The sequence below is a fragment of the Magnolia sinica genome, unplaced genomic scaffold, assembly GCF_029962835.1.
Source record: "Magnolia sinica isolate HGM2019 unplaced genomic scaffold, MsV1 ctg305, whole genome shotgun sequence".
In the NCBI taxonomy this organism is placed as follows: Eukaryota; Viridiplantae; Streptophyta; class Magnoliopsida; order Magnoliales; family Magnoliaceae; genus Magnolia; species Magnolia sinica.
The window spans coordinates 29,170-55,274 of NW_026682806.1; the positions used below are offsets into that span (position 1 = coordinate 29,170).

At 40.9% G+C, this 26,105-nt stretch overlaps 2 protein-coding genes across 3 annotated transcripts; one reads left to right on the forward strand and one right to left on the reverse strand.

Moving 5' to 3' along the window:
* The first annotated feature begins 4,398 nt into the window (after window positions 1-4,398).
* Window positions 4,399-15,089, forward strand: LOC131236221 (uncharacterized). 2 transcript variants are annotated; one of them, XM_058233353.1, is made up of 5 exons: window positions 4,405-4,675; window positions 9,305-10,235; window positions 10,703-10,798; window positions 12,306-12,442; window positions 14,633-15,089. In XM_058233353.1, the coding sequence occupies exons 1-5, from the start codon at window positions 4,455-4,457 to the stop codon at window positions 14,808-14,810; spliced, it is 1,563 nt and encodes a 520-aa protein (XP_058089336.1). In that variant the 5' UTR covers window positions 4,405-4,454; the 3' UTR covers window positions 14,811-15,089. The 2 variants fall into 2 exon arrangements, with proteins under 2 accessions (XP_058089337.1, XP_058089336.1); XM_058233354.1 differs by lacking the exon at window positions 12,306-12,442 and having other exon boundaries at window positions 4,399-4,675; window positions 14,633-14,808.
* Window positions 15,090-16,355: 1,266 nt separating this feature from the next.
* On the reverse strand, window positions 16,356-25,640 carry LOC131236222 (uncharacterized). Its single transcript, XM_058233356.1, has 3 exons — window positions 25,449-25,640; window positions 18,192-18,313; window positions 16,356-16,865 (listed from the first exon to the last, which is right to left on the reverse strand). Exons 1-3 carry the CDS (start codon window positions 25,579-25,581, stop codon window positions 16,542-16,544), a joined length of 579 nt encoding a protein of 192 aa, XP_058089339.1. The 5' UTR covers window positions 25,582-25,640; the 3' UTR covers window positions 16,356-16,541.
* Window positions 25,641-26,105: the final 465 nt, after the last annotated feature.

Below are 26,105 nucleotides of genomic sequence, written 5' to 3' on the forward strand. Positions count from 1 at the left end.
CCATTTTCTTAAATCATAAAAAGGATAAAAGAATGTCCTTAATCCTGACTCTACTCTTAATGTGACAAGGTTAGCTTTGCCGAATGAGATTGTTAGGCTTGTACACCAACAGAGTTAGCTTGGTTAGCTTGGTTAGCTTGCTTGAATCAACTTGAAAAGCTCGATTCGACTCGGTTTGAAACTGAATTTGAGCCAAGTCGAGCTGATCTTTTGAGCTCGAAAAAATTTCGAACCGAGTTCAAGTTTGCCCGAGCTCGACTCGACTTGGAGCGAACCAGTTCGATGACTCAGTTACTTTGATATTGATGTTTGATGGGCCTGATTGGATATATGAAACTAAAGGCAACACAACATCATCTATTGTTCTAACAGCTCAAACCCAACTCTTTCAATGTTCACCAAATGTTTGATGAAATGACCCAACGAAGTGTGGCTGTTGGTAAGGAAGGTATGCATATGAAACAAATACATTTTTTCTTTCTTGATTTTTATGTTGCTTAGAAGGTATTTGATGAAATACCTGTAAAACAACTGCTTCTATTTTACATACAATGAGATTTTGAAGGTGCAGTCTATGTGTTTGTAAAAATGCTGCATAGGTGAACTTGGCTCGATCTGGACTTAAAGATTGAACCGAGCTGAACTGACCAGTCAAGCTCGAGGACCGAGCCGAGCCGAGTTCAAGCTGGGGTCAGCGAGTGGCCAAGCCGAGTCGAGTTGTGCCTAGCTCGACTCATGTACACCTCTAATTGCAGTTGGATGAGGCAGAACCTAAGCATATGCATAGTTGTTGTAGAAAAGTCTAAGTGCCATAATCTCCTCATTGTTAGGGAGTGGAAGCCAAGAAAAATGATAGTAAAAACTTTAGAGCGTTCCTTGTGTTGTTTTTGTCTCTTCTTGAGTGTCTGTTTATATAGGCTTTAAAATCATCAATTGAGTGGTGGCTGATGGACACTTACTGAAAAATTTTCATGCAGGATTTATCAGAAATCTTCCAAGAAATCCCAATGCAAATTTTGCGGCATTAGGTGGCTGTCGGCTTATAAATAGCCAATAGTCTGCTTTCCCAAGGTAAGGTGTTTACATAGCCCAAATGAGTTAGATCAGAAGCTCAAGTGTACCACACCACATGAAGCAGTGGGGATAATGAAGCTCATCATTCAAACCTTCTTAGTACCCATTTGCCATCCAAACTGTTCATAAAGTCACATAAACATGGATGAAGGGAAGAAACAAATATTGGCGTGATCCAAAGATTTCTTTACCCTTAAGAACTTTTCACTGATAAGCATTTAATCTCCAAATTTTCTTGTGATGTGGTCCACTTGAGCTTTGGATTTGCGTCATTTTGGGCGGATACACGGTGTGGATAAAAAGCATACATCATGGTGGGGCCCACATAGCTGTTTTGTACCAACGTCGGTAGGGGTGGATCACCACCTATTTTTATTTTTTTACACACACCACAACGGTTACTCCAGCTAGAGCTGTACACGAACCGAGTTAGCTCGGTTAGCTCGACTCGACTTGAAAAAGCTCGATTCGACTCAGTTCGAAACTAAGTTCGAGTCAAGCTAATTTTTTGAGCTCGAAAAAATTTTAAGCCAAGTTCGAGCTTGCTTGAGCTCAACTCGGATCGAACCTCAACTCGAATCAAACTCGGGCCGAAGTAGTTCGGTGACTCGGTTATTTTAATATTGATGTTGCTAAGCAAGTGTTTGATGAAATGACTCAACGAAATGTTGGCTGGTAGCGAGGAAGGTATGAATATGAAACAAATACCCTTGTATCTTAATTTTTATGTTGCCTACTAAGTGTTTGATGAAATACATGTAAATTGATGCTAATGTTTTACATTCTGTGAAAAATTGAAGTCCCACTCAATGTGTTTGAGAAATTGCTGTGGAGGCTCCATATTAGCTTCGAGTCGCTAACTGAACCGGGCTGAGCTAGCCGGTCAGGATCAAAGACAAAACCGAGCCGAATTCGAGCTAGGGTCAGCCAGTGGACTCGTGTACACCTCCAACTCCAACCCATGACCTTAAGGCTTGAGTAAGGGCCCATCAGACTGCAAGGATGATCATGCCGCTGATCATGGGCTAAGGCCCAGTCAAGCAAACAATCAAGCGGAATCCTGATCTCACCCCTCAACTTGGACGGCACGTGCGACTACGAACGCATGATACCATTATCCCATGCAAAAGAATTCAATGTCAGTTTTGAGCCATGTAAATAAAGGTGGTTACTCTTAAAACGTACACATGGAATAGTTGTAAGGCAATCCGGACCATCCAGATCTCTGACCCCAATGTGGATGGGCCATAACCTAACAATTGGACTCAGGCGATGACACCATCCATCTCAATTTCCCCTCGAATTTGGACCACTCAATGTTTTCTCTATAGCCATCCATTTGATAGAACATTATATGGATTGTTAGGATTTCTTGACCATTATAGAGATATGAATCATCGATAGGATCCACAATTTGGATGGTCTGGATGACCGTAAATCAGTGCCACATGTGAGGAGAATTAGTCAACACCATTCTTTAAATGTTGTAACATGACATTGGCGTCGTTCTCGTGAGCATTTAAGGGCACTGATTGCGTGGCACAGTGCGCCTTCATGGCGCACGTTAGTTGCGCCTCGTCCTAGGAAACGACAGGCGGAAGTCTCGTATATCTTGCAAAATGACCAAAATAGCCTTGATGAGTTATGACTCTACACGGAATGCGCGTGGAAAAACGTGTGAGATATGAGATCTTTCCGTCACGGCTATGGTAACTACCATACGTTCGAGCTGTGTGGGGCCCACTCGTGATTGCATCAGGAATCCAAACCGTGAATCTGGTGCGTCACCTTAGGGGACCTACCTGATTAACGGTCTGAATGGCATATGAATAACAAGGCGGACCCCACATTCCATCAGGCAGTTTCTATGGTCGGCGTCCCAATCCCAGTGTTGCCACCGTTCCTTTTGGTGTAGCCCGACTGAGTTACGGATCAGGGTGTATTCAACGATCTACTTTTAAGATCGGTAAGCTCAACTAATGGACGGGTTGGATGGCACTAAAGCATTACGATGGGCCCTACACAGTCCGTCAAGTGGGCTATTTCCCCATGGTTAGTCTTGCATTTTTCGCCGTGATCCTTACATCATGGCCATCCGTCACACCAGGCCCACCTGGCGGTGGGGCATTTCTATCACGTTCCATCCACGAATGGGACCCACCCTTTCGTGTTACAACTTTTCAGTACTCCTGCGAGCTACCTACCATTTGTTCGGACCCGAATCCTGAGAGCGGACTAGGTGTTACCCGGGCAACACGTTAGTGAGTGTTTCCCTGACCATGGGGCCCACATTCATGTATTTATTTATATCCACTCCGTCCATAATTTTCCAAATATCTTTTTCGTTTATGATATTAAAAATAAAGCACATCAATATCTCGAGTGGTTCACACAATATATTTTTAATTATATCCATTAAAAATTTCTTGGGGCTACAAAAGTTTTGGATCATGCATTCATGCTGATATTTGTGTTTCCCCTTCATCTAGGTCATTTTGACCTTATAAAAAAATTGTATGGAAAATAAAAATTACAGTGGTTTCCAGGAAGATTTTACTGGTGGGAGTTCAATGACCAGTTTTTCCTTTGGTGTGGTCCACTTGAGATTTCAATTTGCTTAAAATTTTTTATCTAGTTTTATAGAATTATCTTTAAAAACTTATGGACGGAGTGGATATTCAACACGTACATCAAGATGGCCCCACGGTCAGTGAAACACCCGCTAAAGTATTACCCGGGTAACACCTAATCCGCCCCGCGGAATCCTCTGCCAACACCTGTTTTACAAAACAGCTCCGTAAAACACTCAAAACAGCTGCGTAAAACACCCAAGCTTTTGAGACCCACTATCTTGTATATGTAAAATCCACTCCGTCCATCAGGTTCAATCCTCAACTCTAGTATCTGGGCCAAACAATCAGCTAGATTAAAAACTCAAGTAAACCATACTGAGGGAAAAATAAGGATAGGATACCAACCACAGGTTTGTTTGTAGGGCTACCGTGATATGTATCTTTCATCAAACCTGATCATCACGTGTACATCATCAGGTTGAAATAAAAATACAAAAATCATCCTGATCCAAATATTAAGCCGGTCAAACCATAGGAGCTTGGATATTCTAAGAGAATTTTTATATTGTTCCATTGGTGTGGATCATTGGATATCTTTTATGGGCTAATATTTTGCATGTATAGTTAAAATGTGTCTTTTTATCTGATGGACGGATTGGATTTACATATAAGAAATGGCGGGCTCGAAATGTAGGGTGCCTTACGAAGCAGCTGTTTTATAAAACAGGTGCTGCAGTCCGTTCCCGTTTTCTCTCCACAATAAATCTCAGTCGTCCCTTCTCTGTGTCTCGCTAAAAAAACATAAAAATGGCATTGCTCGATTCCGTCCATCATCTCCTCCTTCTCTCCATCATCTCCGTGGCTTGCGTCTCTCCCAATCCCACACGCGCGTCCGTGCACGAGTACGTACGTGCGAAGTTCACGAGCAAGGGAAATGCTTTCGTGCTCCACGGCGGCAGCGAAGGCCTCTACGCCTCCTCCCTTGTTCCCTTCTCCACCAGCAATCTCTCCTCCTCCTCCTATATACGGTACTCTCGGTGTATATTCCTTGCTCCCGTTTTTCTTTTGCAGTGTTGGAGTATCGTATCTCTGGAAAATGATCAAACTGCAAACGTCTTCACCACAATTGTGGTGCAAACGAGTTGTGTGGGCCCTACCTTGATGTGTTTTTAATGAAATCCACTCCATCCATCATGCTTGGCATCCCCTGTTTGGCCATGAGGACGAAAATCATCCATGAGGACGAAAATCATGATGGTCAATGACCCAGGTGGGCCATACCGTTGGTAACGCTTTAGAGGGCACGTACTCCCTCTCCCAAATGTTCCTGCTGTGTGGCCCACCTGAGTAACTGATTGACCTGAGTTTTGGGCCTACTTCCAATTGAGGGATGGCATGCGTGATGAGCGGAGTGGATGTCATGAATATATCTCGGCGGGGCCCACAGAGCTCGTTTGCACTATAGTTATAGTGAAAACTTTTTTTAATATCATGACCCGAGAGCTCTATGAGGTTGGATCCGCTACAAAGCTCTGTAAGTTAAGATTAGCGTAGAACCATCTGTGTGGGGCCCACCATGATGTATGCATGGCATCCAATCCGTTCATCATGTGCGCCCCGTCAGTTTCACGTAAGTTTCGTGAAAATCAGTCAGATCCGAAGCTCAAATCGGCCACACCACGGGGAACGGTTGGGATGGAGATTGCCAGCGTTAAAAACTTTCCGAATTGTGCATGGGGCCACTGTTCTTTTTATTACTAACCGATCCATCCAGATGATCGTGTGGCCCACCTGTGTTTTAGATTGGCATGATTTTTGGATGCCAGGGACTGCATGAGGGGTGGCACGTGATGGACGGATTGGATGTCATGCAGAGATTAAGGTGGGGTCCTACACATTGTTTTGTAGGTTAGAGCTTTGGAGTCGATCCAGCTCTGTTTTTATGTAACTTTTCTGGTGCATCACGTTGAGGTCCAGTTGCATGGGCAGCTTGGACATGTGATCTGGGCCGTTCATCTGGTTGGCACAGGAGTGGATTGACAACTCTATAGACATTGCGTCCGTCGGTAGAATCAGGTCGCTTGGCTGGAAATGTTCCTGGGAGTTGTGTATTTCAGTGCTGTTTGTGCCGATCATCAGATGCTGCAGCTATCATGGGCCCATGAGCACGGCCGAGGGAAAGGGAAAACGTCTGTTTTTTATTTATGTTGGTCATGGAGATCTGAGACAATGGTTGGATCCAACGGCTCAGATCATGCTGTTGGATGCATTTACTCAATCTAGTTCATCCAAATTGCTGGCTACATTGTGGATGAAGCATTGCTGAAAAATCACACTGACGGATGAGCCTAACATCTGAAAAGCAAGCATTTCTACATTTAATTTGGACCATCAACCAATTTGGCCACTGAACAAATGGATAGAATCCTCTGACCAGTGTGCCCCATTTGAAGTGGGATTCCTCATTTGGACAGTCTGGATTGAGTGCGCATGTACAGTATGTAAATGAAAGATGGCCTGGATGGTTGGGCCCGTAAGATCTGACAGTCTACATGATCTTAGAATCTTCACACAAAGCCAAAGATGGACAATGTTCGTCCAGTTGTCTGCAGAACCACTACGGGAGCAGAGAGTATTTTCTCACCTTTCTAATTGTACAATTAAGATGGCCCCCAAATCATATGATCAATGGCTTAGATCGTTGAAAGGCGGGCCCGGTGGAGAAGTATTTCTCTTCTTTCTCTCCAGAATACTCTCGTGAATTTGGATGAGGTAGGGTTTATCCCATCTCACCTGATTTCTTTCCCTCTCCCCAATCCATCTATGATTGTATTCAATTTTGAATTTACAATTAATTTTTGAAATCTCAAGAAAAAAATGGAAGGACAAATTTGGAGGGAAACTCTTGTGGGATCCAGGGATCCATCCACAAGTGGATCCCACAGGTCAATCCAACAGTAAATGCAACGCATGTAAATTCTTGAAAGTGAAAAACAGTACAGAAATCTATGACCTTTGGCTACCATGGATGTTTTGGAATTGGACTCCGTCTTCATATCTTGGAATGAAAAAATTGAAATTCATATGTTGATTTTTCTGTAAAACTGATTTCACCCATTCAGTGATTGCACTGCCCTTTTGAAGTGGGCCATGTGCGTCTTAGCAGAAATTATGGAAATGGATGCTTTCATTAATGCTTTACTTGAATGCATCGGCTTTCTAATTGGAATGGAATTTGAACAAAGACTCTTCTTAATGAACTATGCAAAAAATCCAACTTAGGAAATCATAGTCACCAGGAAACTCATTTCCCCTTGCAAATTCCAACTTTTATTGCTTCCCATTTCTCGCATTCGTTCAAACTTCTAGCTAAATACAACTGATGTACACATCCAATTCTTGCATTGTTTCCCGTATCTGTTTAACATTCTGGTAACTTTCCCAATATAACTTTGTTTACCTACTTATAAGATAAATACTCCGGTGCTCTCAACTCACTTTAAGTTGTGGTGCTCCTAGTTGCATTTGTGTACTTGGACTGTCCAATCCATTTATCTAGATTGTTCATTAGGTCCACCGCACATTTCATGGGCAACCATGCAAGCATCACATCAATTTGACAAATATCAATCACTCGATTGATGGTCTTTTATCTGGATAGTCAAGATCATTTACACAAAAACATATGATCAATGGTCTTTTATGTGGATAGTCAAGATCATTTACTCAAAAATAGGTCCAACAATTTTTATTTTTTTTGAAAGGTGAAAATTTATTTAGGAAATAGAAAAACAAAAAAAGGGAAAACAAGCCGAAGCGCATAGAAACGAAAAGAAAAGAAAAAACAACAAGAGACCTAAAAACTAGAAAAAACCTCCGATCCTCTCTTATTGCGGAAGCAACGGTCATTTCTTTCAGCCCAGATGGCCCAAAGAATGGTAAGAAGAGCTACTCGTCATTTTCTCCTTCCTAGCTTTCCCCCATCCTCAGCATGCCAAGCTAAAAGAGGATCTTCTAATGAGTCATGAGTGTGGCATGACCTAGTGGACCGATGTGATGGAGAAGAGCTCATTCCATATTCCGGTCGAAAATGTGCAGTGAATGAGAAGATGGTCAACAGATTCGGACTGCTTGTAACAAAAGAGGCACATGTTCGGCAGAATCATCCACCGAAGATTGTCGATAGTGAGAATTCTGTTTCTCCTCGCCAACCATCGGAAAGCCGCTACTTTAAGGGGAGTTCCGTACTTCTGAATCTCCTTGGTGGAAGAGCTTTTGCCAAAAACTCCATCCTCCACAAGATGACCCATCTATTGTTTAGACACCTCCATGGATCGAGTATGATTTCTAAAAATTCTCTTTTGTTAGGCAATCATAACCATTCCGTGTATTGGAGAAAGGATGGCTATATAAAATAAGGCCAAATCAAGCATGGATTGGATCATCCAATCAGCGCGATTTTTGCATGATAGCTTGGGAAATATGTTCTGGATTTAATGGACAATTCAGGTCGATTGCTTGGGCTGTGTAACTGAACTTGGGCAACTAAGAGCACTACAACTTAATAGTTCTTTGAGAGAACTGGAGCATTTCTCTATAAGATATATCTCATAACTGGGAACTTCAAATGGTTTTGGAAGGTATAGAGTATAGACTATATAGACTATATACTAGTGGGTGTTTGGGGTGAATTTCTGTATTGGTTTTTAGTGATGAAAACAAGGAAAAACAAGAAAAGCAGTTGACTGCGTCTCATTAACTGAATCATGTAATTCATACAGGAATGGGCCCTGTAAGAGTTTATGTCACTTGCGGAAAATGAAATTTTGTTTAGTTTTTTATTGCAGACATGGCGTATTTATGATGAGAACCATTCATTCATCATAAATTCTTTCAAGTGCACCATAGATTCACAATACACTAATGGGACAATCCTAACCTGGTAGTCTTACCTTTTAAAAAAAATAAAAAATCCTAATGTGGTGCAAGATGTCATACAAAAAATTATTGACCAGATTTTAGCGAGTTCTGTAAACCATTTTCAAATGGTTAGAATTGCATATAACCCCTTCTTTCTATCCATGACCAATTTGTGGTTTTCCCTGTGAATGAATGGTTCAAATCCGTATACACTTCCCTCACATAAATGTTATTAGTTTGTAAAAGCATAAGATCTAGACATGTGGATCCAGACACAAGATGGAATATAAAGTTTTTTTTTTTTTGGGTTGTTGTTCTAATAGCCATTTCAACACTAGGGCTGCAATTTGGGTTTGGGTCAACTCGAACCTGACTGACCCAACCCGAGCCTGGATCGGGTTGAAAAATGCTAGCTTGATTTGAATTCGGGTTGGGTTCAGTTGAGCAAATTCAGGTTGGGAATAATCACATGTATTTGGGTTGGGTTAGATAAGAGTGGGTTAGATAAGAGTATAGAGGACTTGGGGTTGGGCACCTCAGTTTGGAATCCAGGTCGGGTTGGATTGGGCTTGGGTTGACCCTCAACCTGACCCAATCGGCCCAAGTTGCACTCCTAGTTGACACATCTAACATGTTTGTTCAATTTTTCTTTTTCTTGGATGTGGAGATTGCTTGTTACATCAGCATACATTCTCCCTTTCTTCCTTCTGACATTGTTCCCATTTCTCTGAAATCAGTTTTGAAAAGATTACATTCAAAAGGACAAAGGAAGCTGCTGAATCTAATAAAGAAACCAACTCTGGGTTGGTTCAAGCCATCATTTTCGAGGTCGAAGATCGAGAGATGATTGGCGGTTCGGCCTACGGCGGTCAAAGGGCTGTTTGCTGCACACGGGATTTGGCCAAATTAGGTGCTTGTACGCAAGGAGAAGTAATCTACCGTCCCTCTACTACGAATCGTCAATGGCCACAAGTATTTGGTGTCTCTTTCAAAGGAGATGATGTTGTCGCTACTTTGGAATCGAAATATATACAGATCACAAAGACGGGGATGTATAACCTGTATTTCGTTTATTGCGATCCAAAACTCAAAGGGCTGGTTATAGAGGGGAAGACTATATGGAAAAATCCAACTGGCTATCTGCCCGGAAGGATGGCCCCGCTAATGAATTTTTACGGGTTCATGTCCCTTGCTTTCGTGGTCCTTGCAGTCTTCTGGTTCTCTCAGTACGCCCGGTTTTGGAGAGAGGTTCTTCAACTACAGAACTGCATAACTCTGGTGATTGCATTGGGTATGTTCGAAACGGCATTGTGGTATTTCGAGTATGCTCAATTCAATAAAACTGGAGAGCGGCTGATTGGGATTACTATATGGGCAGTGACCTTTGGTAATGTTAAACGGACAGTTTCGCGCATGATCATCCTATTGGTTTCGATGGGATATGGCGTTGTGAGGCCTACGTTGGGTGGTCTCACTTCGAAGGTGATTATGCTCGGAACTACATTCTTTCTGGCATCAGAGGTGCTTGAAATGGTCGAGAATGTCGGCGCGATTGATGATGTTTCAGGAAAGGCTAGTTTGTTCTTGGTTCTTCCAGTAGCAGTCCTTGATACATTCTTCATTCTTTGGATATTCACTTCCCTCTCCAAAACACTGGAGAAGCTCCAGGTATTCATCCATCTATGCTTTTGTCCTTTTTAAAGAAAAAAAGTGGTTTATCCCTCTGTAGTCTAACCTTGTACTTGTTTTCCCAAAAATAAAATCTAGTCCATACAGCATGTGGACCCCAGTATTGGAGGAGGTGGATGGGTTAGAAAACTTCATCCAAGTTTGTCAGAGCCATTTGTTTTGCAAACTGGGCCCCACCTGAGCGTGGATCAACCTGATTCTTGGGCTAGGGCATCACTGTAGTGGTGCTGGTCTGATGGATCGATTGGTTCCCGGAATTGTCATGCCATGCTGCCAAATTTGTGGCGCGTGCACGAACGTTATTGCACGTGCATGTAGGTTTAGCAAAGCTCTTTTCCATATTTACACCCATGCATACACATGTATGGATGCTACAACTTAATGCCTGAAATTTCCAATAGAAACTAGTCGATAACCTATCCATTTTTGCATGTGATTGGTGACAGGCAAGAAGAATGGTGGCCAAGTTAGACATTTACAGGAAATTCACGAATGCTTTGGCTGTGGCTATTATTGTATCAGCAGCTTGCATTGGTTATGAGGTAATTTTTAATTTGCATCTAACATGGGGGTAAAAGTCAGTACCCTTCCTTTTTTTCTTTTTCTTTTTTTATATGATACTCAGCAGAGAGTGATGGATGATACACAGGCACTTATAAATTGCATAAGAGAAAATCTTTGATACTATGGCAGAGTGTGATGGATGATAGGGCAGCACTTAGAAATTGCAAATTTGGCATATGAGTAATTCAAATTCAACTGTCCAAATTATGGGTCCCAACTCCCAATTTTGATGTATCATGAGCCAAAAAGTGAGATTATTTGATTACAGAACTATGGTTATTGGTGGACATTTGTTTGGTGATTAAAAATGAAAAATATCCAATGCCACCATTTCTACAAACAATTGTCCACAAATTAGAGGTTAGGATTATTCAACCAATCTTGTTCTGGGACTGTGACTTAGAGATGGTGGGTTCCACAATTTGGTCAGTTTTTATTTGGTTACTGTATATGCCACATGCACAATTTCTGAGTGCCTGTGTATCAAGCGTCATATGCTGCTAGAGTGTAAAATAACTCCCCCCACAATAATGGCTTTTTGCAGTTCTCCAAATTTTGGTGAGGGACTGCTGTCAAATTACTTCAATTTATGTACTGTCATACTTTCCATCAATGTTTTAAAACCGAGACAGGACAGTTCTGTCCAACCAGTCAGTCTTGTGTTGACCCATTCCAGCCTGGCAATCTCCTTAAACTAAGGGTCTGTTTGTTTCACCAATTACCCCGGTAATGTAAATGAAACCTGTCGTGATTATGATTTTACCACTGCCAAACCAAACATGGGAGTTGTTGGTCGAATGTAGATGTATTTATCAGACAAGAAATTTGTAATCATTGCACTTTCTCATGGCATTACTATGAAAATCTCGAATCCAAACAGCAACATTAGTATATTTTGATGATGATTTGACATTAAAATAATATAAAAATGCCATCATTACAGTTTTTCTGTCGATAAACCAAATACGGGAATTGACAGTCAAATTCAGATATTCTCACGAGAAAAGGTAAAGTAATTCATAATCATTGCACATTTCCTTTACATTACCATGGTAATGGGTGAAACAAACAAGCCCTAAGATCATTAAAATATAAGAATTTACACCAAAAAAGTTGTAACATTGGTGGTCTTGGCATATGGTTTATAAATAGAAGTCATTTCAAATGTTATCAAAGTATTTGTATAGACTAGGTTTGAAATCGGTCTGTTATGTAACATTTCCACCACCGGCACCACTACATATTGCCCCATATCATCCTGTTTCGGCTGTCTTGGACCGAAACGGGCCCAATAAACCTATTTCATTCATGGGCGATAGTTGTATGTATTGGTTGATACTTGCCGGTTTTGGACAATACTTTAAACCATAGGATAGACATCAACATGTTTGGTTTTCCGAGCACACACAAAAGTGCGATGCGAGCAGACACGCCTTGTCCAAGTTGAGTAGCATGCAACTAAGTGCCCATTTTTCTTCCATGCAGCTGTACTTCAAGTCAAATGACGTGTACAATGAGCGGTGGCAGATTGCCTGGATCATCCCGGCCTTCTGGCAAGTGCTATCCTTTTCTCTTCTTTGCGTCCTCTGCGCACTTTGGGCTCCCTCTCAAAATTCAATGAGGTGAGTCCCTAACCCGATGTGTTCTTTGTTTCTTTTCCTTGTTCTTTTACTCTAATTACTTAGATTTGAAAATGGATTAGGCTACTGCTGGCTGTGTTGGGCCATGAGAAAATATTTCGTGAGTTTCGGAATAACTACTTGTAGTGGAATTTCCAAAAATCGTGAAATGATACGTGTGGATCACGAAATAGCTGTTTCTTTCCAATACTGCACAAAACATCCCCATTTCATGATTTCTTAAAAGGATGCCCTCCAGTGGTACCAGGCAGATGTGGGGCCCAATGATGCGTTCATAGAATCCAACTCATCCATAAGATGTGTCACCTCAGTAAACCCACTGATGATCAGTGTAGGGGGGCCCACCTTGTCGTGTATCTATAGTCAAGGCTGTTTAGACCCTTTATCCATTCCCATTTAAGTGTCAGTCAAGATTCAGGCCGTTTTGTGACATGCCCCATGAAATTCAAGGGTGGACGTTCCCCATAAATAAATAACATGGTCCTCACATCTGTGCAGCACACCCCTTTTTGGAAATTCTACCCAAAGTAAAAAATTCAAAAATCATAAACTATTTTTCTCCCCTCCTGAGATGGGCATAAGCCACGTGCCCTGCCTTAACTTGCTTCCTTGACCATTGAACTTTCACAATAGTTAATATAACTCGACTGACAGTTCTTAATTTGATCGAGCCAGGGCTAGAAACCCGAATTGAAATGCCTACCTTTCTGAATAACAAGATCCAAGATACTGAATTTTAAAACGTGCAGTTTCTATTTAGTAGATATGACATTGCGTGGGAATTGACCCATGACCAAGTGCATGTATGCCATACATGGTTAAAATACCCAAGCACTCAGATTGACTCACACACACACACATAGTGAAATGCTCCCCTATGAACCATAGCGAAGGGGAACTACATGTGCATCAAATATCAAACTTAGTTTTTTAGCCTCTCAAGACTCCTCACTTATCTCTTAGATTGTCCAAAAGAGAGCCTCACAAACTCTTTTACTACACAACTCGACTTTCTCTCTCCTAATCCCTCACACTTCCTTTTAACCACTCTCTCTCTCTCTCTCTCTCTTATTTTCATGAGCTTGAATCATGTATAATTTGTGGGGCACCACATAGTATATGTAAAATCCACATTGTCCCTTAGGTTGTATCCATGTCTGTGCAACTACCAACATTTTGGATGGGAAATAAACATTACAATGGGCTCTAGGAAGTTTTTAATTACGAGCATTAAATTGCCACCATTACCTGTGGCATGGTCCACCTAGATTTGTATCTAGTTCATTTTTTTCATAAAATGCCCTAAAAAGAGCCGACAAAATGAATAAACAGAGTGGATATATAACAAATACATTAAGGTGGGACCCACGGTAATGGCCTGACCCAACCGAGCGTTTCAACAGCGCATGTGGGGATCCATTGGTCTGGCATTTTGAAAACCCACGGCAGCACATGGAAGATGATTGCTTGGTGTGCACGTCACCAAGTTCTGTGGGCTCTACCATGATGCATGTACTATATCCGCACAATTCATCCATTTTGCAAGATCATTGTAGGGCATGGACTAAAAAAAAATGAGGCAGATCCAAAGATCAAGTGGACCTCACCATAGAAGGTAGTCTAGGTTGAATTCCTACCATTGAAATCTTCTTGGGGTCACAGAAGTTTTGGATCAAGCTGACATTTGTTTTCTCCCTAATGACCTTTTGATCACGTTGGATTGAAAATAGACATTGAGGTGGGCATTAGGAAGGTTTCAACGGTGGTCGTCATTGCCCCCACTGCTTTCTGTGTTATGGTCCACTTGAGCCTTGGATCCACCACAATTTTGGGTTCATGGCCAAAAATGATCTCACCAAATGAATGAACGGTTTGGATATAAAATATACATCATGATGGGGCCACAGAACTTGGTGACGTCAACCACCGAAGTGAGCTTCCTGCATGTAGAAACTGTATATAGTTAAGTCACTTATCATTTGAATCCAAGGGAAAACAATGCCTAAACAAGGTTACATATTGTAAATTTTATTAGAATTCCATCCATCATGATACATCATCCTATATTTTTGTATTACAATTGAATATATCTTTCAAAATCATAATAGAAGTAAACAACTGTATGGAAATCAGAGCATTTAAATTTCATTTATTCTTCTTTGGATTCATCAGATACGCCTACTCAGACGACACAAGTGAAGAAATCGATGAGGACACTCTCACACTGATGAAACCAATGCCGTCGCCTTCAAAGGAAGTATGGAATGCTTCTGCTCTCGTGGATATCAGAACCTCACTAGACACTGGCGTCTCTTTTAGTGGGGATCCTGAAGAAGACAAGAGGGAGTAAGCTGATCTCTCTGCCTGCATTGTTGTTATTTAACAGGAGCTGTAGGATGGATTGACTTGGTGTCTGATCCTTGAATGGATGCATCTGATGCTTCCCTGATTGATACGGTCCACTGTTGTAGAGATCCGGCCATGTGATGATACATATACAGAGAGGATGCTATATGCACTTGTATACTTCTTTTTTTTTCTTGTATGTTTTTTAGTGGAAAAGCATAGGTAGTGAACAACCATTAAATGTTTGTTTTGGCCCATTAATAAAGAGCATCTGAATGATTCATTTGAGTAAATCAGAAAATGGAGGGTGGAGAGAGAGCTTCTATATAGCAGTCCCGCCCTGACCTTGCCCACTAAATGAGTGGCGCATGTTGAAAGTCTGCGCAGAAGAGTGGGCCCTCAAGATCTGATGGTCTACACGATATGAAACCTCCACAAAGCCAAGGATGAATGGTCCAGATCTAGTGATACACCTAACCCATTAGAGATTATCTGGTCTTCATTTAAAGTTGAATTTGTAATTTAACTTCAAATTATTTGAAATAAAGAAAAATGATTAACAATAAGAGGCTAAACCTCATGGGACCCACCCACTAGTGATTGCCCACAAGTGGGCCCACTGTCCTATGTCCAAAACATGCACACATTTGTCATATCATCCAAATTACGGGTCCCGCCACAAACTGGTTGTAACCTGAAAGCCACGTTTATGGACGATCCTAACCGTCTGATCAATGGACTTATACTCATTAAATGTGAGTTAAGTGTCATGATTCACAAAAGCCAGGGCCAGGTAGGGATTTGCAAAATAAAAAAGAAATGGCCCAGTGCCATCAGGATACTCTTATAGTGCTGATAGTTGCACTATGGCACTTGGACGGTCCAATCAATCGATCTCGATTACCCATCGGGTCCCTACATTCCACAAGCTAGCTACCATGCAGATATCGAGCTAACCATCTGATCGATAACCTACCTATAAAATGAATGGTTAAGATCTGACACACGTGAGAATCTTCAAGTGACTGTAGAACACATGTACAGGATACGGGCCATTCAATGGTGGACCCTACTAAAGATGAGCCATAGCCTAAATTTAGATCAATATATGATATTTGGACTGTTAAGGCTAAATAGGCAGGCTTTAGGCTAACATAGATGGGCTATGACAGGATCCTATCCTTATTGGGGGCCAACCTTCCAATATAGACCGTCCTTTACTGGGCCCACTCGGACGAACCTGATTATAATCCGTCCACAGTAATCAATGTAGAGTGGACAGGACACAACTTCAGTTCCAAGAGCACCTCTCAAATCCCTCATTTTCCTTTCCTCTGTGAAAGAAAGAGGAGACATACAATGTCCAATCCAACAAACTACATGTGGGGCCCACCAAGCATTCTTCAGCTGATGGTCCTAACCACCCAATAAATTCCTTGTTATAGTGAAACCATTTAGTCACAATCCTCCATTTGCAGCATACCAATCAGATGGCTAGGATCATGAGGTAGATACCCCACCAATCGCGATTCAGAGGGATGCCCAAACGCAACCAATCCTAATATTTTTGACATAGGATTAAGATGATCATTAGTCATAACAGCCACTCAAGCAAGCAAACTTCAAAAAGAAATTCCAACAACCTTAAAAACACCAAATTTTTATTCGGTAAATCATCAAATACAACAATACCATGTGAAAATCCCCACCATTAAAGGCTCGACGGTGGATCTGATCAGTCAGCAAAAGTGAGGTAACTGATGAAAGGCTCGGCATGGGACGCAAAAGCAAGGACATTGGCACGAGAGGCCAGCTCAAAGTCCTGGAATTGGAAGGCAGGTGCGCATGTACAGCCGACCAGAGAGTAATGGTTCTCGGCATCCCTTGCTGGAGCTTTCACGAGTGAAGTCCCATCAGGGGAATAGGATTCGACATCCCCTGTCGGAAATGATCCAAACCACACGTTCGGTGGCACTGTGTATTGGGGGCGCTGACCGGCTTCTAGATCAGTACCCAGGGCAGTCAGCTTAATCTTCCCATCTTCGCTGAGCTCAAACACCTGATTCATGCTCCCAAAAAAGAAAAATCAGACATTTGTGATATATGGAAGAAAATTGCTGTTTCATAGTGTGGTCTAGAGAAATGGCAACATGGTTAGACATGAAAACATCTATGATGATCAGGATGGTTGATCTAGTGGACCATCGTGCGGATGGGCCACAACCCAAAATTTGTGGCAATTGAACGATCCCAGTCATTTGAGTAGATGGACAATAGCCACAAAATTTCATGGTGAGTTGGAATCCTAGTCATCCGATTGTCTATTGTTGCTCATTTTCATTCGACTTTTGGATTGTTATCCATTTGCAGCCCACCGATCAGGTGGATACCATAGTCAATAGCACGGTCAACTTATTTATGGTCTATGGCCCATCGACATGATGACTCACCAGATCAACGGTCCTGACTACCACCACACAGACATTGCATGGAACTCAATGAAGATTTTGTCCTATGTGTCCCATGCACATGACCAATGTATGGTCACTTATTTTATGGACTATGGCTGTATGGCCCATCCATTTGATGACCCACCAGATCAACAGCCATGATTACCACCTACATGCCATGTGTATGCAGGAGATGTTTTGATTGGCACTCATGGAACTCTATGAAGCAAGCTCATCACTCTCCAAACCAGGCACCCTGCAAACTTCGCCAACCAAAAATTGCTTTGATTGGACTATCCTAACCATCTAAAAAATGGACCATTTTCTCACTGAATGGGAGCTACATTTTTTTTTTTCCCTTTGTCTGTTGGTGTTCATTTATATGCTACCAATTAAAGGGCAAGCATTGTGATTTTTGGACCATGGAACACGGCCCATTCACTATTGGAAAATACTAAAAGACTGGTTTGGATATCTTCCACGAATACCAAAACGTCATGAAAATATATACTAGGCATTCCTGGTTAGAATATCTAGAGGAAAGATCATATAAAACCATAGCGTGCTAAGTTCTCACGCTCCTCATTTTCCCCCCCAACGAAGTTTCACATGCGTAGACATCCTGGGTGTCCAAAAGCTCGGCCTCACATGAAGACCACCCAATGCAAAAATCATGCTAGTCCACTCATCAGGCAGCCCACACAATAAGAGTGAATGAAGATCGACAATCTGACCCAACGTATAGGTCTGACCCACCTGATGTTTGGTTTGGCCTGATTTGCATGCTAGGTGATCTTCATGGCAGGACCCAGCTTTTGCACAGTTCGAATGTCCTGTGAATGTGACATATTGGAGAAGGTGAAGCTTGCTAACTTAAAATGCTGTGGGTTGTCAATGATCATTTCTTGCTACTATGAAGGGAGGAGTTTCCATACCGTCAGTGGTTCTCCCATGTAAAAATGCCAGGTTTCAGCACATGGGATGCGATGAAGGTGCGAGACACTCCCTGATGGAAGAAGGAAGTAGATAGATGTGCTGATGGGGCGGTCCACCTTATCTGCAGAAGCTTCAATTAGAGGGTGCAATGAAAGGAGAAAAGGAAAAAATAAAAAATAAAAGGATTCACAAAGCATTGTTTCAGAAAACCAAATTGGAATGTAAAATTCTTTAGAGAACTCACATCAAATCAATTCATAAATTTTATTTTATTTTCTCTTCTTTTGGGTGTGTTTGGTTGCACCAAATATCATGATATTTGATGCAACCAAATGCACATCTTTCATATCCTTTAAAAAATAAGAAACATTTAGATTCTGAGAGGGCGAGAAAAGCCCAAAACAGTAATAAGCACGGCATATTACCCAATTTACTCATGAACAGAGCCCCCTGTTGGAACCAGGTACTGATTCCTATATCAAAAAAAGTGTCTGCTCCTATTCCTATTTCTTACCCATCTGTAAACTGAATGAGTTGACTTCCTGAGTTGCTCTTGTAGTCAAGCTCCATAGACTAAACTTGGTGCTCGGTTCTTCATCTCAACCGACAAAGAACTCACAAGTCCCATGTGACCATGTGAAATAGACACTCCATCAGGAGAGTTGACTACTCCACCGATCAATCCAAAGCAAAGGCCGGGACGATGTAACACATACAAGAGTAGGGTGAACAGAACTGAATGTGAAACATGGAATGAACTTCGTCCTCGTCCCCGTTGTTGCGGTTGCAAAACAAGTCTAGAAGGACTTGTAGAGCAGACGGGGAGTCACTTCCAACAGCAAAACTGGTACAAGATGAAAGAAAATGAAGCAAAATCCTAAAATGAAAAACCCTAAAAAAGAGGGGTAAAACCACAGGACCTAGTCCAACAACAAATCCACTATAATCGTAATGGAAATATAATCATCAAGAGAACGCCTTCCCTTGGATCCCCAACTACATCACACAACCAACCTTCAAGAGAGAGCACCCTCTCTTAGATCACTCCAAAAATACGCCACAAGCATCAACAGAGAAGAAAGATGTTTCTTATCAAACAAGCTTGTAGAGAATAAAAAACACTAACTAAACCCTTGGAGATGATTACCGACCAATCCGGAAATTGTGGATGTAGACCTCCCTATCCCAAAGATGAATCTTCTCTTGAAATGGACAAGAGGCTTGAATTGTGGCCGTAGAAAGAGCATAACTCTTCTTCCTCACAAAACCCCATTTTTCTCCAAGAGAGCAAAAGAGAACTCCAAATAGTTGTTGTGTATTTTTCTCACTCTCAAAAGCCCTCTTCTTCTTCTTCTTTTTCTCTTATCTTAAACAAAAGGGCTAACCAAAGATCACCAGAATGCCTTTCACTTGGGCTCACACATGGGACACCTCCACATGGAGAGGGAAAACCCAACAGAAGCATCAAACATGTTGGAGTTACTACTACTTTCTTGGGACTCAGCACATGCAATGTGACAATGGGGAACACGTGCACGAAATCCAGACCGTCATTAATCAGACAAGCCCAAATACATGTCTCTTGGCCCAATGATCAGCCCAGACCAGTCCTCAGGTGGACTACAAATGTCAAATTTGGACCACTGGATCGTCCATTTCGAGTAAATGCCTGGCCTACATGAGGATCATACTGGCCTGATTTTTGGGTCACAAGACCATATATGGTGGGGCTCACCTGATGAATAACATAGATCTCAAACCCACACCCATCCCTGATGGAGGCGGATGGAAAGAAGATTGGATAGAAACCAATTCCAAGTGAAGTTGTGGCCATGAGAGAGGAACAAGCTGAGGGCAGAAGCTCTCCTTTCAAACTACTACTAGCTACAAAATCAAGCCTGATCCAGAATCAAATGAATTTCCCTCCAACATCACAATGAAAATCACCGATTTGGTTTTTCTCCTTCTCAAAAGAAGACGGGATTGAATCCATGACTTCAGTGTTGGCCTCTTAGCAGCCTGCGTGACATATCTTGAAACACCTGGCATCTTAGAATACTTCCATAACATGCAACTATATCAGCTCGTCTTCATGCCGGTGTTCAGAAACTTGATAGAACACTAGATACTATCTGGGTTGACTCACCTCATTGATTCTTGGGTTGAGCTAAACTGGTAGATTGGTTTCAAATATCGGAAAGGAACTTGATGGAGTAATGTAGACTGATAAAGCAACTGCATTGAGCATTACCAAGATGCGAGTTCAAATGAAAATTGATGAAAATATTCATCTATCAATTAGACTGAGAAACTATCCCACGATTGTTTCCGATCTCATCATAAAGGACAAAAATTGGAATATCCCTACCATTCAATCTATCTGGAATCAATCAACAATGCAGAAAATCATGACCATCTAGATAAGGAAAACATTGAAGATATAATCAAGAAATTCTCAACGAACAGGGAATTCACTGTGATGAAAACCGAGTATTTAACCACGAAGGTTTCAACTTGAGGCCTGTTTGGATGCAACTTTCAAAAGAGGTTTTCCCACGAAAGCAATCCAATGGGTTTTTGCAAGTGGGCTTTTTTTTGGCATCGATTTCGACAAGTGGCAGGATAAAATTGGGTTTGCAAAAGTGCATCCAAAAGCACCTCACAAGACGAGGTTTGGCTCAAAATGTCATCTAGGCATCAAAAGCCCCTTTTGAGAGTGCATCAAAATAGGGCCTTGAACAAGGTCTGGAGTCTTCTTCAATTTCAATGTTCTGAATTTCCAATTTCATCACCAGTCTTTGACAGATGAGAAGACCCATGGCCTCTGCCACCACAACCATAGAGACACTGATGTGCTTCCTAAATGCTGCGATACAGGCTTCCAAGCTATTTGTGACTAAATCTCCCATTCTGTGATGATTGTTTGAGACATCAACTGAGCAGTCAAAATTCAATTTGAATCAACCCATATTTGGGGGTTGCCATATCACTAGGGCCAAACATTGCCTATGAGAAATTACATTCACTCGGCCACAATCCTTAAGGGTGTTGATTTCTGAAATGGAAAGCACCAGTTTTGGGGAGAGAGTATTGCAGAATTCCTCCACTCAATGAGTTCAATTTTTTAATTTTTATATATTTTGGGATGGCTGGGAACAAACATTATTAAATATTCTAATATTTCGCTCAATCCAAATTTCCTAGATCACAAAAGTGAAGATAGCCTGCCAGATTGTTTTTGCATGACCTTAGAAAGTACAACTGGTATTCCAGGCTTGAAACGCTGCTTTACAATCAGGAGAGGATGGGATGTTATTTTTGAAGATGGTTTTGAAGAAATTCAAGATACGTTGAGAATAAGAAAAGGGAAAAACAACTGATGTATTGACTCAATCTCCCCAGTGAACAAGACAGGTTGCCGGTATCAATGGAATCAATCTCTTTAGATTGGATCTGGTGTGAGTGAATCGAATTTTTGGAGCACAAGGCAGTTTCCATACTCTATTCCAATGAAGCTTTCGGTGTGGTTGTGACTTCTGGCTAGGAAATATGCCGACTTAATTGTAAATGCAGCATCCAGGTTATGTTTCCAGATCAATTGGTCTCTGCAAGATGAAGCATTTAATGAGATTTCTAGAATGTCTATGCTGTTGAGTGGTTCCAGATTGGAAATGATCTTGTTTGCATTCCACACCCCCATATACGTTAATAATGACCTAACCGTCCTAATTTAATCCTTTTGACTGGTTGTGGCTGTTTCATTGATTTCCTCCCCAAGGATGCATCAGGACACCAGTTCTCTCCGTGTGTCAATATTAGTCTCATCTCCTATGATCCACAACGAACGTTGGTTGATCCAGTTTTTCTGATTAACTATATTTTTCCAAGTCGACGATGAATTTGAAGATGCACTGCTATCCCCCCAAGATTTGTCTGCCACGTATCTACTTCTAATGATCTTGACTAGTATTTAAATATCGATATATCAGTTGATACCATCGATATCACATGTGGCCAATATGGTATACAGAGGGAGTAATTAAATTCCCCTATATATCACACAAAATAGCACAACATATAGCCGATATTTCGATACATTGTGAGATTTTGCCAAAAACCTTAATAAAATTCCCTCATATTGTTGACATGCAATACATTGTGATATGTATCGACGATGCATTCCCTCACTGGAAATTCAAAAAAAAAAAAAAAAAAAAACCATAAAAGTCCATTTTATCCCAAATTTGTTTGGGAAAAATTATTTTAATACTGGTATTGTATGATTTATGATGAACTAATTTTGGATATAAATGCATCACTTCTATCAGACAGCACATAGTTTAGGACCCTATACAAAAGAAACTTGTTGTGCATAATATTTGTGTGTGATCTTTTAAGTTCTAGGTGTATAATCATGTCTCTTTCAATGTATCTTGAAGTTTTATTGAAAAATTCCACCATTTCCCAATGTTTCCTTCGAACAGCGATACATTCCCTGATACATGCAATATTTTCCATCCAATACTTATACGTTTTCCTATGCCAAGGGTGCGACATGTGCATCGATACTGATATTTAAATCTCTAATCTTGACCCATATGTTGTTTGGCTGATTCCTGATTCTTCATCCCAATTTCATAATAAAAGCAATGATCATTGTTCATGTATTCCGCCCCCCAAAAAAAATATAATAATAATAAAATAAATAAATAAATAAAATTGCAGGGAAGACATATGCTCTTCCAATCAAAGAGGTTTTCAAGGAAGTTCCTTCCATTATTGTCCCATAAGAAATTCCTTTTGAGTTTTTCAATGTCCTTGATAGTTTTTGCAAGGATTTTGAAAACCAAGAACAAATGATTCGGCATCCCAGCTATAAGTGAATTTATGAGGGTAAACCATGGATAAGATTTTATTTTTTTTCTTTCCAACTCTTCATCCTTTCGTTCAAACAATCTATTAGAGGTTGGAGGTCAGTTGTTTTTGGATTCTTTCCTAGAATAGGGACACCAAGGTAAGAGAGTGGGGCACTGGTACGAAATGAGGTTTTTGGTTTCTCAATTAGTGTTTTTTGGAGAAATAGATGTATGACCTGTTAGTGTTTATCTTTAGCCCCGCCTCATTGTAGAATTGATCAATTACTTTCCAAAAGGTCTCACACGTGGTTGGGTTGGTTTTACCAAAGAGGAGGATGCCATCTACAAAAAAGAAGTGAAATTTTGGGTCTACCTCTTGCCATGTTTACTGGAAGAATCTTCTTCTCATTTTATTTTATTTTTTGCTTTGGAAATGTTAGTGGATAGTACATTAGCGCATATAATGAAAAGGAAAGGAAAAGGCAGGTCACCCTATTTCTCTTGGCCCGAATGAATCCCATGGGGGTGCCATTAACTAAGATTGAGTATGGCAGGATTAAGACATTCCATAATCAAATTTGTCCATTTTTCATTCAATCCAATCTTCTTGAGAACACTTTTGAGAAAATTCCATTAATTCTATCATATGCTTTATCAAGGTCAATCTTGAGGCAGATAAAGCCAGATTTTCCAATTTTTTATTCATAATATGGAATATTTCCTAGGCAATTCAGGTATTGACTTGGATTTGTCTTCCGTGAAGATCCATACCGATCGGAATCCATCGATTATGAAAACGAATATTGTTAAAAAAAGAGAAGCATGAGCTTTGTAGAAGCTTGGCTGGTATGTGTGCCAGGTGAGTATCTATCTTCGGTTGGTTCCCTCCTCATGTGTCAAGAGAGGGAGATTGCTAGGATTTCCCTCCCCATGTGGAGGTGTCCCACGTGTGAGCCCAAGTGAAGGGCATTCTAATCATTTTCGTTTAGCCATTTTGTTTAAGATGGGGGGGGAAGAAAAAATAGACAAGAACTACTTGAAATTCTCTTCTGCTCTCTTGGAAAAAAATGGAGTTTTGTGAGGAAGAAGAGCTAGCCTCTCTCCACAACCCCGATTCAAGCCTCTTGTCCATGTCAAGAGAAGATTCATCTCCGGGATAGTGAGGTCTCCATCCACAATTTTCGGATTGGTCGGTAATCGTCTCTGTGAGTTTGGTTGATGTTTTTGCTTCTCTGCAAGTTTGTTTGATAAGAAACTCATTTCTTCCTTGTTGATGCTTACATTTCACATGTTGCATGGTGTATTTTTGGGGTGATCCAAGAGAGGGTGCCTTCTCTTGAAGGTTGTTGTGTGTAGTTGGGGATCTAAGAGAAGGCGTTCTCTTGATGATTGCATTTCCATTATGATTATAGTGGATTTGTTGTTGGACTAGGTCCCATGGTTTTTCCCTCATTTTGGGGGGTTTCTACGTTAAAAATCTTAGTGCCTCTCTTGCCTTCTACACATTCGATAATATGCTTGTTTGGGTTGGAATTGCTTAACCTTCATTAAATCTCTCCATATAGTAAATCTCATTGATTTACACAGTTGGGAAAGGGGCTGTTTTCCCTACATTTCATTGACAATATTCAATAATGATTGAAAAAATGGTCCTTTATGATACTAGCTCTATTTATAGTGTTTACAATGATAACTGCTTCTTTGCTTCGTGCACGAACACCATCGACATGCATCTCTTCCACTTCTCCACTCAGGAAACAGTCGCATGACTGCTCCCACATTCTGCCACGTATCAAACTTTTGGACTGTGTACCTGTTTCTGTTTTGCCAAATGCACCAGAGTACAATTTTTTAATATTAGCAGATTTACTGACTTCGAATCCAACGGTTCATCAGTTGATCAAGGTTGACTTCTAATTCGGTTGGCCCATTAAATTTTAGCATTGACAGTTACCAAGAATTTAAACTTGAAAAGTAGCAAAATACCTCAAAGATAAGAATTTCAGTGTGCTCATCTGATAATAGTGATATTGGGACCATTTTCAATGCACAGTCAACCACTCCAATTCAATGGTCCACTGCAATCATACATGGGCCCACTTGGGCCCTGCACATAAATACTAAGGCGGGTGAAAAATTAGTATTGGATCATATCTTCCGAGTCCCAACAATAAATTCAAGAAGAGAAAAGGTGAAAATTATCCAAACCCAAATGAGAAAACTACATGAATATTAAAAGAAGCCAACGAAAACCGAAAAAGAAACATAGAAGCCCAAGATCAAGATACACAAGGATCACAATCTAATCTAATTTTTTTCTACAATCCATTAGAAGAGATGTTTATGATTGTGAATTCATATTGAAAAGAAATGAGATTTGGGGGGATAGAATTTACTTACAATGGGATGGAAGTTGAGATTTGGAGAGAGTGATTGAGGAATCTCTGAAAGTTTCAGAGTAGAAACCTCCTTCAGGATGAGGCTGCAGATTCAACACAGCTGCAATCTCAGAAGCTTTTTTCAAACTACCCATCTCTCTCTCTCTCTCTCTCTCTCTCTGAAAATGCAAAATGCAATGTTCAACGTGGGGAAGGTGAAGAAGGTGAGTTATTTGATATACTCTTGCGGAGTATGAAGCTTGATATGCAGGCACTCAGAAATTGTACACGTGGCATTTCATTAACTTAGAACCGTTCAAATTGCCAAACTGACTGTTTTTAGGTCACGGTCTCAAAATCAGATGCGTTGAACAATCCTAACCTCTGATTCGTTGTCACTTATTTATTGAAGTAGGACCATTGGATTGTATTAAAGGTCCACCAATCTGATACTTAAGTATTCAAATAAGCTTAGTGCTTTTCTTCATGATATATCTAAAGTGGAACCTATAGTTTGAACAGTTTAGTTTGAGTTACTTGGATGCCATGTCTGCAATTTTTAAGTGCTTGTGTATCATCCACCACACTCTATCAGAGTATCAAAGCCTTTTGCAGTGAAGAAGCGGAGGTATTTCCGTTATTTTGCCTCCAAAACGGTCCTCTTATGCTTCTCAGTTTC

What these genes read in the sequence shown, in the direction of transcription:
- LOC131236221 (XM_058233353.1), top strand. Translation starts at nt 4,455, where the DNA reads ATGGCATTGCTCGATTCCGTCCATCATCTCCTCCTTCTCTCCATCATC. An exon ending in TCCTCCTCCTCCTATATACG is followed by an intron (nt 4,676 to 9,304) that starts GTACTCTCGGTG and finishes CTCTGAAATCAG; the next exon opens with TTTTGAAAAGATTACATTCA. An exon ending in CCCTCTCAAAATTCAATGAG is followed by an intron (nt 12,443 to 14,632) that starts GTGAGTCCCTAA and finishes TGGATTCATCAG; the next exon opens with ATACGCCTACTCAGACGACA.
- LOC131236222 (XM_058233356.1), bottom strand. Translation starts at nt 25,581, where the DNA reads ATGGGTAGTTTGAAAAAAGCTTCTGAGATTGCAGCTGTGTTGAATCTG. An exon ending in ATCTCAACTTCCATCCCATT is followed by an intron (nt 18,314 to 25,448) that starts GTAAGTAAATTC and finishes AAGCTTCTGCAG; the next exon opens with ATAAGGTGGACCGCCCCATC. An exon ending in ACATGGGAGAACCACTGACG is followed by an intron (nt 16,866 to 18,191) that starts GTATGGAAACTC and finishes AGCATGAATCAG; the next exon opens with GTGTTTGAGCTCAGCGAAGA.